Genomic DNA, 24,374 nt, shown 5'->3' on the forward strand with positions numbered 1-24,374 from the left:
GAGTATAGGGCTTAAGGGATTTGGAGGCCAGAAATGGCCTCTCCCATGGTGTAGCCTTCTGGCTTGGGAAACTGGTAGAATGGTAGTGTCATTAACTAAGATTGGTAATATAAGAGAATCAAATTGTAATAGAAACCAAGGGTCATCTGTTGAAAGAACAGAAGCGGGGGTAGCATGGATAACTGTAAGATATTGGTGATGTTTCAAAAAGGCTTTATTGGTTAGTGGGATAGAAAGTTGATTTGGGAAAATTAAAAAGCAAAAATAAAAACAAAAAAAGCAAGTGAAGTCTAGCTTGGAGTAGGTATGAAATGAAATTGGTTGTGGCACCAGTTCTAAAAGATGTATGATTTTTAAGTCACAGCAGTCTTTTTTATATGTTTTACAATGTGAGATATGCTATTAGGCTGTAAACAATATTTGCAGCCAATTGAAGAGCCTGAGCTTAGGAGTGCAGGAGGCAGACTGATGAAGTTTGGGAGATTTTCGGGACAAAATAGTTGCAAGTGAGGAAGTAGAAGCTACTAGTGAAAAACCATAAATTCTAGTTTTGTAAAGAAAGAAATGAAGCCAAGCAGATTACTGCAAATGTTAAATAAGATTTTAAGAGCTGAAAGAGTTTTGTAAGCTTTATATCAAAATAAGGCTGTGTTTTTATTGCTTGGTCATTTATGTGAAGGATATGGTGGAGCTGGGGTGATCCCTGACCCCCTCTGTCTAGCTATACTCTCTGTAGCCTGAAGCTATAACAGTTTCTCAACAGAGAGCCAAGAGTCCAATTTATAAGGAGAATGTGCAGCTTCTTAGCATCTTTCACCTGTATTTTTCTAACTAGTCTTCCTTTATTATTCATCCTTAAAGAGACTTAGAAAATTTTCTATCAACTTGAGGGACGCCTGAGTGGCTCAGTTGGTTAAGCGTCTGCCTTCTGCTCAGGTCATGATCCCAGGGGATCCGCATGGGATCCTCATGGGGGCTCCTAGCTCAGCGGGGAGGAGCCTGCTTCTCCCTCTGCCTGACGCTCCCCCTGCTTGTGCTCTCAATCTCTCTCTGACAAATAAATAAATTAAATCTTAAAAAAAAAAGAAAAGAAAATATCAATTTGAGTTGTATATACTAGGTCTAAAACATTGTTTCAGGTAAATACAAAGAATAGGGAGGGAGGAAATTTTTGAGATCTGTTTCAATGAGACTTCTCTTGCTTCCTTTGACTTTGGGCATTTTCCTCTCCCTAAAATTTGGACCACAGAATCAGAAATGCAGAATTTTAGCCTGGGAAGAAATTGTTTGATTCATCTGACTCCTTCTACTTTTTTTTTTTTTTTCATTTAATAATTGAGCCAAATGAGGAACAGAGAAGATAAGGCTGCAGTCACCTATACATCAAAAGCAGAGTTAAACCCAGGAAACCCAGTTTCCTTACAACAGATTTAGATACTTTCACTATACTGTAGTGATTAGAAAATTCATGTTAACTTATAGGATTAATTTACTGTATCACTTTGCATATTGTGCCACTCCCCCGCCCTCCTTTAAGATTCAGCAAAATTTTTAATGTGGAAGAATAAAAAGTGGTTTCAGTCCTCTCTCTTCAGAGTATCAGATTTCTCAAAAGAGCTGACACAGAGCACTTTTGTAACCAAATTTAATATGAAAGCACTGAGAGTATGCAAATAAGACACAAAGCCAAACTTTAGAAATGAGCTAAAGACATAAAGAATTAACAGGGTGCCATTTTTAAGATTAGACTCTAGTCCTGTATTCCTGTTCTTTTCTGTTTCAAAAAGCCACAAGCAACCCTAACTCCAAACAGTCTTGCCAGTGTTGTAGATGCACACCTGGACTGGCAACAGACAGTGAGGTGCTTAACAACTCTCATATTTTTGGGGCATTGTCTGTTCAGACATGCTCACCCGCCCCCCCCATCCTGTTCTGCTTCAGTGTCAGAAGGAAATGAAGCCACAATGAGAACAAAAAGAGCTGTCACACCTTTTGTCCCCTGCCTTCTCCTTCCCTCCTCACACTCCTCCCCACATAGAGCTACTCCACCCTAGTGGGACTCTAGTGTGATGTCCTCGCCTGCCTGAAGGAGGAATGATCAGCAGGGACAACAGCTGCAAACAAGTGACAGCCAGAAGGCAGGAGCTTTTGTAAGTGCCTGGATTGCAGAAGACCCAAGCCAGAGTAATGGCATTGTCGCTGGAAGAATTCATTCACTCCCTTGACCTCAGGACCCTTCCCAGGGTCCTAGAAGTCCAGTCAGGCATCTATTTTGAAGGTAAGCACCCTCCTATCTCTTGGCTGGCTAGAAAGTGCTTATAAGGTATGCACTTTTGGGAATTGGAGGGGGAAATTTTAATAGAAAATATGAGTCCCATTGAAGGAAAGGTAATGACAAAAGAGGGGAAAGTAATTAACTGACAAATGGTTACAATTCAAGAGTGCTAGAGAGAAGAAACTAGATAGGACTCCAGGGTAAGTAGGGAGAAGGAATTGCGTGAAGCTTTTTGAGGTTTTTTGTAGGCCTTCAAACAGTCCAACATGAATGGTGAATTATTTCTCTCTTTGAAATAGGTTATATATACTCCAGGAGTGAAAAGTTACTATCCATGTTTATGTTTCTAGAATATAAAAAATAAAATTTAGTGGTTTTTTTTTCTTTAAACAAAAACAACTATTAAAAGCACAGTGTTTAGAAAGAAAAACTAACCCAACTCTTAACCACTTCGCAATGTTTATGCCAACATTTCTCTTACTTATTCTGTAGTGGCCTAACTCCTCTAATTCCTTAAATAATGACATTCTTATTTGAAGGTATAGGAATTAATATCTACTAATCACAAGATGATTTTTAAGAATCTATGTTGAAAAGTCAGAGTTCAACTAAGATTCTTGAGTAATAAGTTAGTGTGTTTTGAGGTGACTTACTATGTTAATTCAGTAAAAGAATGTTAAAGCTTACAAAATATACCCTAAAATCTTTAAGGAGTGAGTTTGAATACATGCAAGACAAAGAGTTATTTTCTAGGAAAATATATATTTCTGGTCACAGGAGTGGTAGAATTAGATCCAGAAGAACTACTGGGAAATTAAGTTAAATAACTGCTGGTAGGCAAATCTTTCCCGTTCATAGACAAAATAATGTTTTAGATATTATATTATGAAATAAAGATTGACAAATGTCAGATCTAGTTCATACACACATACACACACACACCTGCTGTCATCATCAGCTTAACATAGGGTTTTGTTTAATTCATTTGTAAATTGATTATATGGAATCAGACTGTATTTTTCCATGTATACCATATTATGAAATGTATCTTTGTTCCTAAGCCAGCCCCACATCATTTTTTTTTGTCTCATGGTTTGTGCTTTTGAAGCTTTGCATAAGAAGTTACAAAGATATTTTTCTTTATTATTGTATATCAACTTTACAGTTTTATATTTCTCATTTAGTTTTTAATCCACTTGGAAGACACTTTGTGATGCAGTGTAGAGAGATCCAATTTTAGATTTTTCCATATAATAAACCTAATTTCCCAGGACCATTTACTAAGCTAGTCATCCTTTCCCAATTGGTTTGTGTGGCTACTTTAAATCATATTATGTGCTCACATCTGGATTAGTCTGTCTCTGAAATATTTCTTCTAGTCCACTGGTCTGTTTTTTCAGTTGTGCCCCAATCACCCTATGTGTGTAACAGTGGTTCCAGGCTAAGTGTTAAAATATATTTCATGTATAGACCAGTCCCTTGTTTTTACTCCTTTTTTCTAAGTTGACTTAGCCTTTCATAGGCCTTTTAATTATGTTTTCGAAGAAATTAATTTGTTACTTAAGAAATCCTACTACGATTTGCATCAGATTGTATTGAGTTTATAGATTAACTTGAGAAAAATGGACATTTTTATGTTAAGTCTTACAAAAGAAGATAGCTTGTCTCTCCATGTGTTCTGATCATCTTCATTCTTTAATACTTTACTACTGTGTTATACTTCAATTAAGAGAAAAGAATGTTCAGTTTGATGAGTTTTCACAAAGTAAACACATTTATATAGCCAACACTCAAGTCAAGAAATAGAAAATTGCAAATATTCTAAAAGCCCCTGTTTGTGCCCTTTCTCAGTCATTATCTACCATCTTCCCCAAAGGTAACAATTATCCTGACTTTTGTCCATTTATGAACTTTACATAAATGAAAAATTATAGTATGTATTCTTTTTTGGTTGGCATATATGTTCAACATCATCTTTATAAAAATCAATCCATGATGTTCCGTATAGCTTGTTCGTTTCAGTGTGTATTTCAGTATCGTCTTGGTTAACTATACCACAATTTATTTATCCATTCTATTGCTAATGGGCATTTGGATTATTTCCAGTTTGGAGCTGTTACCAGTAACGTTGTCATGAACCTTCTTGTATAAGTGTGTTCATACGTCTCTACATATGTGTTCACATGTCTGTGCATTTAGTTGGGTATATAAATAAGTGGAATTACCATGTCATATGGTATGTGTATGTTCAGCCTGGATAGATAATGTAAAACAAGTTTTCAAAGTAGTTATACTAATTTGCATTCCCACCAGCAGTGTATGTATGGGAGTCCCAATTAATCCATATCTTTGGCAATACTTGGTGTTATCAGTCTTCATAATTGCAGTTATTCTGGTAAGAGTATAATGGTAGCTCATGGTTTGAGTTTGCATCTCCCTGGTGACTAATGAGATTGGTCACCTTTTCATATGTTTATTGACCTTTTGGAAATGTTGTTTTATTTTTTTAAGGATTTTATTTTTATGTAAGCTCCACAGTCACTGTGGGGCTCAGACTCACAAATCCGAGATCAAGAGTTGCCAGCTCCACTTACTGAGCCAGGCGCCCCCAGAAATGCTGTTTTATGAAGACAGTATTCATGTTTCTTGCTCATTTCTTTATTGGATTTTACAACTTCTTATTATTGATACACACACACACATATGTATATATGTATATATATAGGGGGTCCTGACCTTCTTGTCAGTTACTTGTGTTGCAAATGTCCTTAGTCTGTAGATTGATACTTCATTTTTTAAATGGCAGCTTTTGATGAATGGAAGTTTTTAATTTTAGTACTAGTATAGTCAATTTATAATTATTTTCCTTTTTGTGTGTTGTCAGATTTTCTTTACCTTAAGTTCATGAAGATATTGTCTTAGCATCTATTCCATTGTTTACTCCCTCCTTTAGATCTAGAATTGATTTTTTTGTATGTGATTCGAGGTTGAGATCAGTGTTTATTTTTTCTTTTATGGAGCCAATTGGTGCAGTGACTTTGATTGAAAAACTGCCTTTTTCCTACTGCCTTACTGTGCTACATGAGTCATAAACAGTGTCCATACATATGTGGGTCTCTTTCCATAGCTTCTATTCTGTCCCATTCAACTAATTGCTATCCTTACATTAATTTCATGCTGTCTTAATTAATGCAGGTTTGGAACAATACATAATTTATATTATATTATATATGATAATATGCTGCAAAAGCTCTGGTTCTCAAACTTGGATGCACATGAAACACCTGGAAAATATAAAAAATATCGATGCTGGATCTCTCCTCAAAGATAAGGATTTAATTATATAAGAAGTAAGGTATCACCATCAGGTTTTGAAAGATATCCCTGATGATTATAATATGCAGCCAAATTTGAGAATTATGCTGTAGAGTAAGTTCTTCCAGTTTATTATTCTCCTTCAAGTTGGGCAGTTTGAATTTTCATATACATTTTAGAATTAACTTATCAACTTTCACAAAAGTCTTCTTGGCATTTTGCTTAGCAATGCCTTGGATTAGAGAGAATTGGCATCATTTTAAATTAAGTCTTCTGACCCATAAACGTGGTATAGCTACCTAGTTATATAGATCTTTTCTCATTTTGTAGCTTTTCTTTGTGGAGTTCTTGTACTTCCTTTTATTCTTAATTTGATTTTTTTATTCCATTTTAAATAATATCTTTTGAAACTTTCATTTTATCTTTGTTATGTTTTGAATTCTAAAAATAATACCTTTAGATTATTTTGGATTTGTTATGTACACATTTATGTATTATATGAATATTGATGGATCTCATTTCTTCCTTCCAATTACTGTATTTTTTTTCTTCAGTTAAGGAACTGACTAGTGCTTCTACTATCATACTGAATAGGAGTAATGATAAAAAAAAACCTCCCTGTCTCATTTACAACCACAGAGAGATTTCAGTAATTCATCTTGAAGTATGTTTGTTTTAAGTTAAATAAGTTTCTAGTTTTCTGATAATTTTTAAAAATCATGAATATATGTTTAATTTAACACACATTCTTTCAATGACTTTTGTGATGATTATATGTTTTTTATATTGATTGATTTTTAAAATGTTGAATAAGCCTTTTCCCTGTGGAATAAAACCAATCTGGTCATATAACACTAAATTTGGTTTACTAATTTTTTTTCTTTTAGGATTTTTGTATCTTTTTTAGAGAATTAAATCAGCTTACAATTTTTATTTCTTGTAATGTCTTAGCCATGTTTTTGTACTGAGTTATGTTGTTGAACTTAATAGAATTTCTTGGATAGTCTTTTTCTAGCCTTCTAAAAATATGCAAATTTAGTGTTTCTTCTCATTTAAATATTTAGTAGACTTCCAAATGAAGTGATTCTGAGCTGGGATTTCTAATACAGAGATCTTTTAATTATGACTTCAGATTTTTAAATAGTAAGGTCTTCGTATCTACGAGCATAGTTTCTCTCTCATTAAAACAAAAACAAAAAACCCATCTAGGTAATGTATTAGAGTCCAATAAAATGTCTCCTAGACTAGTTCCTAGAATGCACACACATAAACATGTATATATGTATTGCTATATTGACTGATAATCATATTTCTTCTGTTTTCTCATTGACTATCTATCATCGACATAGAGGAATCAAGTAAATGATCAATATTACCGATGAACTCTCTTATTAATTCTAATAGTTTATCATTTTTATTTCATTGGTTTTCCTAAAACCCAATAGATATAGATATCATTAGAAAGTATCAAGAGATACATCTCTTTCCTACTATGTTTTACAAACTTTTTTCCCCCCCCTTACTTACCTTTATAGTGTAGTCCAGGGCCTCCAGTACTATAGAAGCAATAATGGAAATCCTTGTCTAATTCCTAATCATAAAGGAAATACATTAAAAATTCTTTCTTTAAGCGTAATATTCTAAAATTGGTATTTAACCTTCACTAAATTAAGGAAGTTTTCATCTATTCCTTGCTCTCTAGGTGTTTTCATAGTAGATATTGAACTCAATATTTTTTCTTCATTGATTAAGATAATAATGTACTTTGGTTCCTTTAGTCTGTTAATGTACATTACCTTTAAAGAATTTTTGAGTTGAGGGGCACTTGGGTGGCTCAGTCAGTTAAATGTCTGACTCTTGATTTCCACTCAGGTCATGAGCTCAGAGTCCTGAAATCTAGCCCTGCATGGGGCTCCTCGCTCAGCAGGGAGTCGGCTTGAAGATTCTCTCTCTGCCCCCCTCCCACTTGCATGCCCACTCATGTGCACACGGTCTCTCTCTCTCTAAAAAATAAAATAAATCTGGGGCACCTGGGTGGTGCATTGAGTTAAGCATCTGCCTTTGGCTCAGGACATGATTTCAGGGTCCTAGGATCAAGTCCTGCATTGGGCTCCATGCTCAGCGGGGAGCCTGCTTCTCCCTCTCTCTCTGTCTGCTGCTCTGCCTGCTTATGCACGTGCTCTCTCTCTGTCAAATAAATATAATCTAAAAAAATAAATAAAATGAATCTTAAAAAAAAAAAAGGATTTTTGGGATGCCTGGGTGAATCAGTTGGTTAAGCATCTGCCTTCCACTCAGGTCATGATCCCAGGGTCCTGGGATGGAGTCCTGCATGGGGCTCCTAGCTCAGCAGGGAGCCTGTTTCTCCCTTTGCCCCTCCCCCCCACTCATTCTCTTTCTTTCTCTGACAAATAAATAATATCTTAAAAAAAAGAATTTTTGAGTTGAAGAATCCTTTCATATTACATATACATTTTCAAAATACAATTGTAGAAGTCAGATATTTAAGATTTTTGCATTTAATCATATTTGAAATGAGCCAGTAAATTCATCTGTTTTCAGTTCAAGGCAATGCTAGCTTCCTAAAATTAACTATAGAGATTTTTGTTGTTTTCTGTTTTCTGGATAATTAAAAAAAAAGCTTTTGAATTTTTCCTTAAAATTTGTTAGAATTCTCCTATAAGAACTATTGACCAACCACAGAATTTTTTGGAGGACAATCTGAATTTGGTTTTGTTATTATGCCCTCTTCTTTTGCTTCTTTCATTGATTTCTGACTTGATTTTCATTATTTTCTTTCTTTTGTTTCTCTTTTTGCTCCCTTGCTTGTTCTCTAGTATCCTAGGTTGAATCAGTAGTCATTTTAAAGACATTTTTTGATTCTCTTGATTATAGTGTAAAACTGTAATTTTTCCTCTAAGTATTTCTTTCACTGTTTCTTGTGAATTTTGTCAGGTAATATTTTCCTCTGTTACACAGTTCACAGTTTATTCCTTTTAATCCAATGACTATTTTATTTATTTACTGATAATATGGGATTTCTTTTTTTTTTAATTAATTAATTAATTAATTTTTTTATGTAGTGTTCCATGTATCATTGTTTGCGTGTAATACCCAGTGCTCCATGCAGTATGTGCCCTCCTTAATACCCATCACCGGGCTAGCCCATCCCCCCACCCCTCTCCCCTCTAAAACCCTCAGTTTGTTTCTCAGAGTCCATAGTCTCTCATGGTTCATCTCCCCCTCCAGTTCCCCCACTTAATTAGCACTCACCATAGCACATACTGTCCCCAATGTCTATCATCCAGCCACCCCATCCCACCCACTCCCCACCACTCCAGCAACCCTCAGTTTGTTTCCTGAGATTAAGAATTCCTCATATCAGTGACATCATATGATACTTGTCTTTCTCTGATTGACTTACTTCGCTTAGCATAATACCCTCTAGTTCTATCCATGTTGTCGCAAATGGCAAGATTTCGGGTTTTTTTTGACGGCTGCATAATATTTCATTGTTAATATGGGATTTCTGTAGCTATTTAGCTATTCTTAGCTTTTCTTTTGATTTTAGTTAATAATTTTGTTGTGTGTTGTTAGAAAACAATAGTCTGTATTATATTGTTTCTTTGAAATTGATTAAGGCTTCCATTACTTTATGGTATGAAGCATATCCTATTTTGGAAGTATTTCACATGTGCTCAAAGAAAGCATATGTTTTGTTGTTTGGTATAACATTTCTCTGTATATACCAAGTAGCTTGAGTTTTTAATTATTTTGTTTGGATCTCGCTCTCACTGCATATTTTTCATCTGCTTTATCTGTCATTTTCTGAAAGGATTATATAAAAGAAATCCTTCAACAGTTCATTTATCTAGTTCATTCCTCATTTCTGTCTTTTATTTTTGAGGTTGAGTTGTTGCATGTGCTTATGTTAATGAGGGTTATATCTTCTTACTCTATTTTTATCATCCTTTTTCCTATATGATTTTTTTATTAAGTTCTATTTTGTTAGATAATAATATTACTTCTCCAGTTTTCTTTTGGAATATCTTTTTCTAAGCATCTACTTTCAATATTTTGGGGTCTCTTGTTTTTAGCGCAGGGAAACATATTTTTTATCTTCTTTTTGCTTCTTCTAATAGTATAGAAAGTGGAACCCGGTTTTGCCCATCCTGTGGTTATGACTCCATGACAGGAGATTTTAGGGGCAGGGAGGTTTGAGGGAACTTGAGAAAGGCTGACATGAAGTTCTGTGGTAGTGGTTTGAATGCTCCCAACTTAACCACAGTAATAATAGGCAGGATAATACTCTAACATGTGGCTCATATTAAATTACCCTATTGATGTGAAGCATAAAACTGGGTTAAAAATTCAAGACTCTGCCTGCTGGCTATCACAAATAAAAGATGATTTCACCGTCAACTTATAATGTTTCGACATTTGCTTTGTCCCTCTCTCAAGAAAAATAGGCTTCATCATAACCCTGAAGATTGATATGAAGATTAATTAAGCTATTTTATGTAAAATATTTAGCAAAATGACTGGCCCATAGAAATCTTACAGGAAATCTTAACTATTATTATGATTACCATAATGTTGGTATAGAATGAGGAAAACTGATTAGCAGTTTCTAAAAAGTAAAATAAAACTAATTTGAATTCTACTGCTGTTACATGTACCAACATAAATTAAATATGGAGAAAAAACCTTAAAAGTTAAAACATTAAAAAAAAAACAAAACAGAGAAACCATAAAAGAATATATTAAACTAGGGATTTTAAAAAATGAAAAATTGAACTTGTGAAATAGAAAAATTCCTTAATAAAAAATACATAAATGTGTATAAAAATCATTAAATAACAATAAACAAAAAAGAATAAAAATTTTAAAGTGGGAAAATATGTAAAAGGCAATTCACATGCCAGAAATCATATAAAATTTTTTCAAATTTATTAACCATAAAATGCAAATAAATAATAAATCATTCTTAATCACCTCTTAGATCACAGATATTAAAAAGATTCACAAAACTTGTAGGCAAGAATGTACAGAAATGAGAGGAGGCATGATCAGTGGGTATGTAAACCATTACAGACTTTCTAGGAGTCAATTGAGCAATATGTGTCAACATATAATGTGTTTAAACATCTGACCTCTAGAAATTAACTTAAAATATAATTACAAAAAGCAAGAATAATGATTCTACTACAATGATCATAGCAGCATGTTTTACAGAGAAGCATCAAGTGAGCCTCAGCATAGAATAGCGTATATAAATTATAATAATATTGATCAGGCATTGTTCAACAAGCTAGAATTACAGTAGGGGAAAAACACAAAGCCCCTATCCTATTGGAGCCTATAGTTCAATGAATAGGACAAGTGACAAACAAATGATCAATTTAAAATATTTACAAGTGCCATGAAAAACTAAGTAGGTAGAAAGTAAACGGAGGCAGACAGAAGGGATGAGTTTTTGATAGGATGATTAAGGCAGGTATCTCTGAGATGAAATTTGAGTAGGGACCAGAATAAACTGAAGAAATAAGCCCTTGCGCATATCTGGAAGAACATTCCCGCAGAGGACAGAGCAAGAGCAAACCACATAATGGCTTTCTTCATCTAATTGGGCAACTCAGAGGAAGCCAGTGAGAAAGAAGCAGAGCAACTGAGGGGAGGAGGATGATGTGAGATGAGGCTGAGGACGTGAGGAGACACAGATTTTGCAGGCCTTGAAGGCTCTAGCTATACATAATCTGCTGGGTGGGGAAGCCGGTGGGGGCCTGTAACATAAGGTGATCAGGAAAGGCCACTCTAAAGAACTGATTTAGGAGCATAGGCCTGAGTGTTGAGAAGCAATTAGCCAAGAAAAGATCTAGGAGATGAGTGTTCCAGACAGAGTGAAAAGCTAGTATAAACATCTGGAGACCAAAAAGAGCTTAGTCTGAGGAAGAGAAAAATATTCCTGTTACCTCAAACATAACAGAAGAACGTCATAAGAGAAGATAGATGTTTGTGCATTCGACAGAGTGGTTGTGGAGACCAGGGGAAGAGAGCTTCAGTGGAGAATGCAGAAGTTCTGTATTGGTCATGTAACATGTAAGTATCTGTTATTTATCCAAGTAGAAATTTCAAGTAGACAATTGAAAAGCCAGTTTTGGCCACAGAGTGAGCTCATGGCTGGAATGCCCCATCTGTGACTTCATTGATCAGGACTTTATTGATCACAAGCTAATGAAGCTTAAAAAAAATGAGCATGTACCCTTATTATATGTATTTCTTTATTGATATTTATGGTCATTCTAAAACATACACAGTAATAAAAATTTTAAGAGAATAAAGATAAAATTAACAGTATGTTGGGGCACCTGGGTGGCTCAGTTGGTTAAGCATCTGCCTTCGGCTCAGGTCATGATCCCAGGGTCCTGGGATCGAGCCCCACATCGGGCTCCCTGCTCCGCGGGAGGCCTGCTTCTCCCTCTCCGACTCCCCCCACTTGTGTTCCCTCTCTCGCTGTCTCTTTCTCTGTGTCAAACAAATTAAAAAAAAAAAAAGTTAACAGTGTGTACTATATATAATATATACTTAGAGCAGATTTTCGTTAGTGTTGGTGGCTATCAATCTACATGTGAAATGATCTTATTAATCCGATTTTGGCAGTTTCTTTAGATAGCAATTGTATGCAGCTGATGACAAGTTTGTACTAGGAATAGATGTGTCACTGGGCCATTTTCTTCTTGATAGGCTCTGCAGTCTTCAATTCTCAAGTGTCTTTGTGAGCATCTTGCAAAGTTATTGTCTATTTTGTGAGAGTTAGTATAGTTAAAATTATATAACAATTCTTAAATCAACTTAACTTGATGCATATAAAATCCATTATATGGAAGTATTGTAAGTAAACGAATGATTAGGACAATTACGTTTTTTAATTTTAGTTCCAGTGTAGTTAACATACAATGTTGTATTAGTTTCAGGTGTACAATATAATGATTCAGCAGTTTCATATATTACTCAGGGCCCATCAAGATAAGTGTACTCTTAAACCCCATCACCTATTTCACCTATCCCTCTACCCACCTCCCATCTGATAACCATCAGTTTGTTCTCTAGAGTTAAGAGTCTGCTTTTGGGTTTGTCTCTCTCTTTTTTCCCCCCTTTGTTCGTTTTGTTTTGTTTCTTAGATTGCACATATGAGTGAAATCATATGGTATTTGTCTTTCTCTGACTGACTTATTTTACTGTCTAGATCCATCCATGTTGTTGCAAATGGCAAGATTTCATCCTTGAAATCTGAATAGTATTCCATTGTACGTATACCACATCTTCTTTATACCATATTCACCTACTGATGGACACTTGGGCTGCTTCCATATCTTGGTCGTTGTAAATAATGCTGCCATAAACATAGGGGTGCATATATAACTGTTTGAATTAGTGTTTTTGTATTCTCTGGGTACAGGTGCACCCAGCAGTGCAATTACTGGATCATAGGGTAGTTATATTTTTAACATTTTGAGGAACTTCCATACTGTTTTCCACAGTGGCTGTACCAGTTTGCTTTCCCAACAGCAGTACACAAAGATTCCTTTTTTTTTGATTAGGACAGTTCTTTTAATGCTCATTTTTTGGAATTCCCAATCTTACTTAGTATAATGTAGCTTATATGTGTCATGTGACCATTTGATGTAGGAATAAACTAGGATTTTTTTAGTAGAAAATATTAGTAAAGTTTAAAATTAAATATTAGAGGGGTGTCTGCCTGGCTCAGTCAGAAAAGCATACAGCTCTTGATCTCAGGTTTGTGAGTTCGAGCCCCACATTGGGTGTAGAGACTACTTAAATAAATAAAACTTAAAAAAAAAAAAAAGTTAAATATTAGAAAACATTTATATTAACTGCAGTATAGCTTAATTTTCTTATTTGTTTTATGTAGAAATGAACATGAATTGAAGCTCATATTTTCTTCTCTTACCACACATCTTTAATGCTCTGTGGAGTATGTAGCCTACTTTAGAGATCTGTGTTAGGAGATAACATAATTGCCATCACAAATCCCAGATTAAAGAGCACTGGATAAGCTAGTTCATGAATAATTATAATTATAGATTACCTGACTTGTGTCATCCTATCATGTTCAATTCTTTGAAAGAATAGTTTATCACCAATGGAATAGTTTATCACCATTTATATTCTTTTTATTGAAGAATAAAAAAATTGGTGTTCATTTATTCCAGTTTCCCCTTTGGAGTACATTATAGGATTGCCATAGGCCTTGCATTGGCCAATGGAATGAGAGCAGAAGTAATGTGTATCATTGGAAGGAGATGCTTTACGAACGAGTTCATAATTTTACATATTTCATTGTGGTAGACCATGTCAAAATGGAGCCTTTGACATTTTGGGTCCCTGAATGACTACAATTATTAGATAGCTTGCCCTCATCCACCTGTCGTGGACGTGTAGTGGAATAAGAAATATACTTTTATTGTTTAAATCTCTAAGACTTTGAGATTATTTGTTATATGAGCATAAACTTAGCTTTCCTGATTGATAATGGTTATATTTATTATGATTGGAACTGTACTTATTATCAATTAAAAAAATTAGACATCAGACATACACTGGAGAGAGTCCTGTAATGCCAGGAAAGTTACTTGGTAATAGTGCTACTGCATGTTCATGAGAAAGTGAGTTCACCACTCTGTGGTCAGGAAACATTATCTGTTGCTTCTTTAACTACTCTCCATATTGCTAACATTACCGTTTATCACTATTTGCATGTATGTAACCATTTTGACTTAAAAATTTGGCAAAAAAGAAAGTTTGTTTGAATTATGATCATGTTCAGTGAACTGGATATTGAGACAGTTTCTTTTTCTGCTTTATAGAAATAGTGCATGCACATGACTGGCAAATTGGAAAATGCAGAAACACAAAATTATCAATAACTTCATCAAACAGAGAAATACTATTAAATTTTTGATGTATTCTCTTCTAACTTTTATGAAATTCTGAGTTAACTTTTTTTTTTAAAGATTTTATTTATTTATTTGACAGAGAGAGACACAGCCAGAGAGGGAACACAAGCAGGGGGAATGGGAGAGGGAGAAGCAGGCTTCCCGCGGAGCAGGGAGCCCGATGCGGGGCTCGATCCCAGGACCCTGGGATCATGACCTGAGCCGAAGGCAGACGCTTAATGACTGAGCCACCCAGGCGCCCCTCTGAGTTAACTTTTAAAAAGAGAAAAATTGATGCCAAAATTCCTTTCCCCATGTTCAGTTTTTTCCCCCACAAGCTTCTTGGTTCAAGCCACCATAATTTATTGCCAGGATTATCAAAATATACACTGAATTGGTCTCCCTGCTTCTACTCGTTCATACCTAAAATTTATTCTCAACATAGCATCCAGAGTCACACTTTGAAATTGTACATCTGATTATGCCACTCCTGTTAAAAAGCCTCCAGCGGCTCTCCACTTGTTTTAAAATAAAAACTTTACAATGGGTAATAAGGCCCTATATTTTTTTCTCCTGGCTCCCATTAATTATATGAATTCCTTGTTTACCAGTCTTCTAGCCATGCCCGCCTCTTCACTGTTCCTCAAACTTGGGGATGTGCCCCTGACTTAAAGCTTTGCTCATGCTCTTCTCTTGGCCTGGCAAGCTCTTCTACCGAGATGTCACCTTGGCTAACTCCTTTATCTATGAGGCTTACCCTGACCACTTACTCTATTTGATACTGCAGATTTTCCACCTTCCTTCCCTATATTCCCTATCCTTATTATGTTCTTCATTTTGTTTGTAGCAAAACACCTATCTCTTTCTTACATACTATGTAAATTATTTGTTGTTTATTTTTCTGTCTTGTCCCACAAGATTTTTCTTACAGTTTAATTGAGGTAGAATTTTCTAAACTATAAAATCCACCCACTGTAAGTGTACAATTAAATTATTTTCAGTAAAATTTATAGAGTTGTGCAACCACCACTGATTGTAAACCACTTGCGTCTCCTCAAAGAAGTCTCCTGGACTCTTTGCCAATAATGGTCACTTACATTTCCAGCCCCAGGCAACCACTGATCTGCTTTCTGTCTATAAATTTGCTTTTCCTTGACATTTCATATAAAATATATAGTTTTTTGCCTCTAGCTCTTTTTTCTTAGCATAATGTTTTTGAGGCTCATCCATGTTGTAGCATGTATAGGTATTTTGTTCCTTGTTACTGCTAAATAGTGTTTTATTGTGTGGATATACCACCTTTGTTTATCCAACATCCAGTTAAAGGACACTTGTATTATTCCCTTTTGGAGATACTATAATGTATCATTTTACATTTCCATTTATAATATATTAGGATTTCAGTTTCTCCAAAATCTTACCAAAACTTGGTATTGTCTGTCTTTTATCTTTTGCTCAATAGTATCTCATTGTAGTTTTAATTTGAATTTTCTTATGACAAATGGTGTTGAACATCTTTTTCCTGTGCTTAATAGCAAGTTGTGCTTTTTAAATGAAATATCTCTTCAAATTGTTTGCCCATCTTTAATTGTTTGTTTTCTTGTTATTGAGTTATTTCTGTATACAAAATTATTTTTTATATAAAAATGTGTATAAAAATTATTTCTGTATTCTGGATATACAATTGCAAATATTTTCTTCCCTTCTGTGGCTTTTCTTCTCATTTTCTTAATGTTATCTTTTGAAACAAAAAAAATTTTAAATTTTGATGAAGTCTGATTTATCAATTTTTTTTTCTTTAGGGCTCATGCTTTTATTCTCATGTTATTAACCCAAGATCACAAAAGTTTCTTCCTATGCTTTGTGTTGGGGGAGCTCCCCAGATGACTTCCAGTTTTGATGATTTTTTTAGAAATACAGAACTCAGTAAAGCTGTTACACTCAGAGTTATGGTATATTGCAGGAAAGGGATAGATTAAAGTCAGCAAAGGAAAAAAGCATAATATAGGGCAGAGCTCATGAGAAAACAGGCACAAGCTGCCAGTTGTCCTCTCCTAGTGGAGATATATGGAGAACGCTTAATTCTCTTAGCACTAATGTGTCACAACACAAAGTATTTCCAATTTAGGGAAGTTCATCTGTGCCTTCATATCCAGGGTTTTTATTGGAGCAGTCACATAGGCATGGAGTATTTGTATAACAGACCCTAGCTCTTGAGCCTCCAGCCTTTCCAGAGGTCAAGTGATAGTGTCATCCAGGACCCATGTGAATAAAAACAGGCAGTCACCATAAATCACGTTGTTATCATACACTATCTGGTGTAGTCCAAGACACCAGATATACAGAAATACTGTTTTCTGGCAGGATATTCCAAGGACTTAGATTTTATCTCTTAGAAGCCTGTCAGAGGGCTAGTCCTTTCTTTGGAATGTGCAGGGTTTGAGCATTTCAATCCTTTACTGCATAGCTTTCTTTTATAAGAGGTTTATCTCTTATCTTTACATCTAAAATCTGTTGAGTTAGCCAGAATTTTCTCAAGACTTAAATTCAAGTAATGGAGGAACTAACCAAATTTCTCCACAGGAACAACTCAGGTAGAAAAGGCTCTCTGTAGTTGAGAGAGGTGAGGGAGTTATTTAAACAGATATCTGGGTGAATGACCCTACAAGCTGAGGGAACATCTTCAGCAGGGATGTATTGGCATATTTCAGAAAAAGTGAGAAACCAGTGAGACTGGAAGGAAGGGGAGAGTAATCAGAAATTATATCAGAGGAGAAATTGTGGAGAACCATATAAGGGCCTTTTGGACATTGCAATTTACTCTTGAAAGAATTGGGAACATAGAGGGGTGCCTGGGTGGCTCAGTTGGTTAAGCGGCTGCCTTTGGCTCAGGTCATCATCCCAGGTCCTGGGATCGAGCCCCGCTTCTCCCTCTCCCTGTCGCTCCCCCGTCTTGTGCTCTCTCTCTCTGTCAAATAAATAAATTAAATTAAAAAAAAAAAAAAGAATTGGGAACACGGAGAAACCAATCTAAATTAGCAAAAACAACTAAAACAATGCTAGAATTCTCTTCACAATGAATTTAGACACCATCACTCATTTTTTTTTTCACTTTTTATCAAGAAGGACAATGCTGATGAAACCACATATTTGCAGAAGTCAGAACATAGTTTTGCTTCAATGAGTCCATGAATATAATGATCAAAGTGTTTCTTATAGCAAATTTTAAGTACTGTGAAGATGTTTCTCCCCTTTTGGGAGGTAAAAAATTAAGTACCATATTTTGAATGTATTAAATATTATATTTCCTTCTCCCTCCAAAATGTGTTGAAATCATGGAAATTATTTCTTAAGATTACATATCTATCTCCCTTCATTTCTTCCTTCTGTACTTTCTTCCTCTCTTCCTTCTGTAAATGACTAAAGTATGGTTTTTGTCCTTAAGAACTCCATAGGTCAGTAAAAGGAGATTGATTTTTTTAAAATAAGTATTTTCATCAGTATTTTGCATTTTACAATGCAAAAGTTGCTCTACTAGACAAGAACTGTTTTGAGAACACTGGGGAGAATACAACTTACCACCCAAGAAGTCAGAGAAAGCTTGACAAGAGGTGGTGGTATTTTTTGCTGGGCCCTGCAGCCTATACGAAAGATGAACAGATAAGTAAGTTCTCAGAATGAGAGAAAAGTGCTTAGAATGTTATACAGGTTTGAATATTCAAGATACGGTCTAAGAACAGTTCAGGGAATAGTAAGTAATCAGGTAATTTGTGGACATATTTTGAATGGCTTCTGAACTGTAATAAGGGTATTGAATTTATTCTGTAATCAATAGGAAGCTATAAAAAAGATGTTACTTTATAGTGTGTTTTTCTGATTACAAAAAAATCAGAAAGGCAATGAAAATCTCACATCCATGCTAGTTTGTCTAGATGTGAGACAAACACCGGAAGTTAAAAGCAGATATAGATATAGGGACTAGACAGAATCCATGGTCTTTTTGGGTAGAATCTTCTGAACTTGAAAATATATGAGAAGCAGTGAGCAAGAAGGAGGAGTTGATGACAGACCTGAGGCTCCTGGACTAAGTAAATGTGGTAGATGATTAAAAAATATTACTTTAAAGAATTATTACAAGAGCAGCAGTGGTTTTGGAGATGGAGGCATGATTCAGTTACAGTCCAATGAGTTTAAAGCTCTTACAGAAGATTCAGGTGCAAATGAACATTTGACCATAAAAAGTATGTCTGACTTAAAAGGAGTAGTAGACTTGTCAGGTTTATAATTACAAATTTTAAGTGGATGAAAGAAGACTTGTTTTTTCAGGGATTGTCCTATAGTCCATATGTCAGGTCCAAAGAAATATGTGGGTCTCAATGAACACCAAGGAGGTATGGACAGAGAAGGAGCCTGTCAAGCCAAACAATAACAAAAATCCCCCAAAACCCTCAAATCCTGTTTGTTGGTGGAGAGGCTGGAAAAAGTAAGGTAGTTCATTGATGAAAAGAAATGACATAGGGTACTAGATTAAGAGAATGGCAGGGATGAGTGTTTGCTTTCAGCACATGGTTTATGGTAGGTTATTAATTATAAGTGTAGCCCTATGTACTGAAGACTTATGGGCCGGGCAGTGTGCTATGCCCTTTGTATATAGATTTGGGTGTGTAACCATATATAAATATATTTTATATATGTGTATGTCTGTACATAAATATATCTAAATATATCTAACACAACATATATAAATAAATGAAACTAGGGGTGCCTCGGTGGCTCAGTTGTTAAGTGTCTGCCTTCAGCTCAGGTCATGATCCCAGGGTCCTGGGATCGAGTCCCACATCGGGCTCCCTGCTAGGCAGGGAGCCTGCTTCTCCCTCTCCCACTCCCCCTGCTTGTGTTCCCTCTCTCGCTGTGTCTCTCTCTGTCAAATAAATAAATAAATAAGTAAATGAAACTTTATATATGCTCATCTATACACAAATTTAGTGTTCATATGTATAAATGTACATGTATAATCCTATTTAAATTATTTAATTCATATTTATAAAAACATTTAATCCTTGGAGGTATCTTGTGAGATTATTACTATTATTTCCATTTTCAAGACCACTTATTTGCCATATCACCTACCTCTGGCCCAAGGATAAAACTTAGAGTTTTTTCTTGCTCTGCCCACCACCTGAAGAGTTTCTGAAATTTTGTAGTGAATCCTATCGTTACAGACCATTCGTGTTTTTAATGACTTATTATTGATTAATGACTGTGATTAATAAGTAATTTGATAAGTATGACATTAAATAATTAACTCTAAAAATGGTTGAGTAAGTACACTGAATAATGATACTTAGTGAATTGTGCATTATATGAACATGACTTTTCTGGATTTGATGCATATATGAGAGTTTGGCAAAAAATTACACCTGTTTTAATGCCAACATAATTATTTTATGGCTAATTGAACCTAATTTTCTTCAGGCTTACTCAGCTAAGGACATGGTAGTAAAATCAAGGCAAATTTGAAAATTATAGCATTGCCTTCAACTTGCATTTATTCATATTTCATGGGCTTTAAGTATTCAGACAAGAAAAACCTTTTTTTTCTCTTTTTAATATGTATTCACAACATTGATAGTGGTTCATGTGGACTTAGGAGGAATGAAATTATGTAAAAATCTAATGAAATATGGTCTGCTACATTTTTTAAAAAGAATTTTAGCAAAGTGAAAACAATACCAGTATTTATCTACATGAACGTATACTTATATGTTTATTTATATATTTTGAAAAGATTTATTTATTTAATTTATTTATTTTAGAGAGAGAGAGCATGTGCACGTGAGAGCATGGGGAGGGGCTGGGCGAAAGGGAGAGTGAAAGAATCTCAAGCAAACTCCCCGCTGACCAGGAGCCCGACATGGGGCTCTATCTCATGATTTCATGACCCCAAGACCATGACCTGAGCTGAAACCAAGAGTCGACACTTAACCATCTGAGCCACCCAGGCGCCCCAGTATATTTATAATTATTTATTAAAGACAAGAATTGCATTTCTAAATGCATGTTTGTAACACTTTCTGTTGAGCTTCACAGTTATGGAACTGCTTTGAGATTTAGGACAGCCTAAGTTCACAGATACTGAAAATTGAAAACTTTATATCTGAGCTTTTTTTTTTAAGATATTATTTATTTGAGAGAGACAGACAGTGGGGAGGAAAGGGAGAAGCAGACGGCCCACTGAGCAGAGAGCCCTGGGATCCTGACTTGAGCTGAAGGAAAATGCTTAACCAACTGAGCCACCCAGGCGCCCCTATTATCTGAGCTTTAAAATGAAGTAAAGCTTGTTATATCTCCAAATTTAAAATTGATAATGGTTTATTAAATAAATAGAAATTTGCTCTGTTTCTGCCAGTGGCATACGGTTGGACACTAAAATGACTATCAGAATAGAATTCAGAAAACTTTATTCAGTTTCATTTAAACATATATATTGAAATTATATTTGGTAATACACAAAAATTACATTTGTAGCTACATTCTTTTAGGGCATAATATTGTTTGAAATTATGTTGAATTTTTTTTCTATGAAAACTTTGGAACCATGTTTTGTTATCTCAGACTTGACACTTAAGTTCCTGTATAATTTGGTCCCTAGAATGCCTTCAGGCCATACACTGTGGATCAATGAGAAGTTACCCTTTCAGTGTAAATTAAGTATTACGTTTACAAAAATAAGAATCAAAATATTTGAAGTTTAAAAATGTAAAAGAATTTTAAAAGTTCAGTGCTTTTTTGTTTGTATGCTTGAATGGAATACTTTTTCCCTAAGATTTAGCTCAAACAGGCCTTATTTTAGGAAAAGGTCCTAAAATAAGTACATGAGCAACAAACAAAAGCAGCTCAGAAAAGAGTAATTTCAGTTGTATTGTATACAAAAGCTGTAGAGCAAAATAAGTGCCAGAAAATTTTTTGTGTTGTTTACTTAAGTGGGGATGTTCCAAGGCGTGGACATTTTTGTACAGTGGAGTAATTATTCACATCTGTAGTGGAGTGTTCACACTTAAACATTTCTAACCTATTTATTGTTAAGTACCGACCTTGACTATGCAATCCAAAGTTAAAAAATAGAATGCTGGCATATGTTTTGCATATAATCATATAAATATAGGTTATTCATATGCTTACTTCATTTTGTAAGTATAAAGAAATGACTGAGCAAAAATCAGTCATTTCTTTATATAAAAATCAGTTAAGTAAAAATTGTATTGTCTGCTAGATTTTCAAATGCCGTGAAGTGGGCATTTTGGTTTGGGATATTAATTATCTAAATTCATTTTAATAGGTACAAGTTACTGGTCAATTATTTCACATTGAACAAGATTTACAAAAGGAAAAGAATATCAAACTTTTGCCTTAAGTGTGGTAGTTTGTTTTTGTATATTATGATACCAATTAATTTTTTTTAGGCACTGCTAAATGACTAGTAAGTATTGAGAATGGAAGAGAAAATAACTTCATGTGTAAAAAACACCTGAAAAATTATTTTTAGAAATGTCTTTGATGCAATATCCAAATTCTTGAATTTAAAAACTTTATGTTTTAATTGGGACCTCTACTTTGTTTACTCCTAATAAATATTTGGAATCACTGCACTTTTTTAAAACCAATATTTTAGCAAAATCCATGAGATGAAATTTACTTAAATGGGAAACATACCTTTTTTTCATGAAATAATGCTTTTTAAATGGTAATGAAGTCATTATTTAGCAAGATTTTGTTATTTTAAAGAAAACTAACTTATTGGAAGATGGAGCAAGTTTTCTACCAATCTGTGTAATGAAATTGGCTATCCAGTATTCTGATTCTTATAAACAGTAATTAGATTTAAAGAGTTTTACTCTAGGTTAGAAGTGTTGGTTTTAGTGATTCAGCATTTGTGTCAGTTAGGAAAAGAACACCTGACCCATATACAATGTGTGAAGTCTAACCACAAAATCAAGTACTTTTTTTTTTTTTACTTCTCAATTGACATCAGGAAAAGCTTAAAACATACATCAACAATTTTTTCCAGAACTGAAATGAAATTATGTGAGTTTTGAATTAACTGTTCATTGTCAGAAACCAGTCTGCTTTTGAACATTAATAGCATAGTAATTTAAACATATTTCTATTTAAATATAGTATATATATTTATTACAGAAGTTAAAACAATCTGCAACGATTTAGCATGTTAAAAGAATTTATAGATTCTTGCAAATAATGGAAATTTGAACTTGTCTTGGGGTCAGCCTGTTTCTGACCCACCCTTATTCTTCCCATTCTCTCTTCCTTCCATTCCCCTTTGTACGTTAGTCGAGTGAGATTGGATATATTTATAGATGCTCTTTGACAGTAAAGTACTGTATTGTATAATATATATATATTAGGTGTCATCTCCATGATTATTCTCTTAATTATTTGTCCTTTCTTTGAATGAAAAACTTGATGGCCCTGGGTTTTATTTTATACACACCCCCTAGCCCCCACCTCATGTTTTACTACAATACATAATGGGTACTCAATGTACTTTGACAGTACATTACTGTCAAAGAGCATCTGTAAATGTATCCAATATATATATTCCAGATCAACTATACAGGCATTGTGTTCTTTAAAAAATCAGGAGAACCAGGTGCTGTGACCCTAGTGATTGGATTAAACCCGGCCAGGAGTTGGGGCAGGAGTGGGCTCAGGAGTCATAGATTAAGGCCTCCTGAGGAGGGTTAATGCAGGTGTACCACAGTGGCCCCGTGGGGAAAATCTGAAACAGGACCGGCCTCTGGGGAGGGCAGATTGTAAATCCTGGAAGACCAGCTCAGCGAGAAAACGTCAGGTCGGAAACGGAGCACCGAGCGGGGCAAGCTCCAGCTCCTGAAATACCAGCCGTAGGCTGTGCGGCGGCCGTGATACGGATGGGGGCCCCCGCCTGGGGCGCCCCTCTCCTGCCTCCCGGGCCTCCTGAGGTCAGCAAGCAGGACTGGAGCAGCTTACTCACCCTCCTTCCCTAACAGCCCTAAGGATCCATTTTCTTTTTTTTCCCCTACACCCTGCCCCCGAATAATGTGTCTGTTTTTTTAAAAAGTAATTTTATACATTTCTAGTAAATCTACTCCTTTTAGAATGAGACAGCATTCCAGAGCAACGCAACTAACCTTGTTTTATAGAGGCAGAGACCTATCCAACGTTATGTTTTTGTGCAGTTATTCCATGTCATGACATGCTCTATTGTAACATATGCTCAGCTGGTTTTGTGATCACTCCTGGTTTTTGTCAACTATTAGACTATCTGAACTTTCAGATAATATGCCCAAGGGAAGTTTCTTGTTTCAGTATAGAAATAACATTATCTTGAAGTAGACTTTTTTAAGTCGACATTTAATAAACTACTTGTTATTGTAACACATGCTTTAAAACTTAAATGAGTGATCAAAGTAACCACTAAAGAGAGAAGTAAGAATGGAAATTTTAATTTCTGCTACTGAGAACATTTTCTTCTTACTTGGAATACTAAGCCATTCACTTGCAAATTCTCATTAAAAATTTGACAGTGAAATTAGCTACTGATAGATGCCATTCATCAACAAGTGACCTGTGGCATTGTATTTTTACTGTTGGGGTTCATGCTAGTTGCTTTTCTAATTTATATTCCTTTGGATAAAAAAAGGAGAATTATTAAGAAAACATCATGCTTTTAAAAAAAAACAGGCTCACTGCTCAGTTAAAATTCAGCAGCTCTTATTTATTAAAGTAACCCATTGATGAATATTAATTTCATGCTGTGTAATAAGAAT

The 24,374-nt window shown here is 34.9% G+C and overlaps 1 protein-coding gene across 1 annotated transcript in view; it reads left to right on the forward strand.

Moving 5' to 3' along the window:
- The first annotated feature begins 2,187 nt into the window (after positions 1–2,187).
- Positions 2,188–24,374, forward strand: part of THEMIS (thymocyte selection associated) — a 171,946-nt gene continuing 149,759 nt past the window's right edge. Inside the window, exon 1 of the mRNA XM_021693304.1 lies at positions 2,188–2,278. Coding sequence (XP_021548979.1) covers positions 2,188–2,278 — 91 coding nt within the window. The remainder of the gene's footprint in view (positions 2,279–24,374) is intronic.

The sequence above is a fragment of the Neomonachus schauinslandi genome, chromosome 8 (assembly GCF_002201575.2).
Source record: "Neomonachus schauinslandi chromosome 8, ASM220157v2, whole genome shotgun sequence".
NCBI classification, from domain to species: Eukaryota; Metazoa; Chordata; class Mammalia; order Carnivora; family Phocidae; genus Neomonachus; species Neomonachus schauinslandi.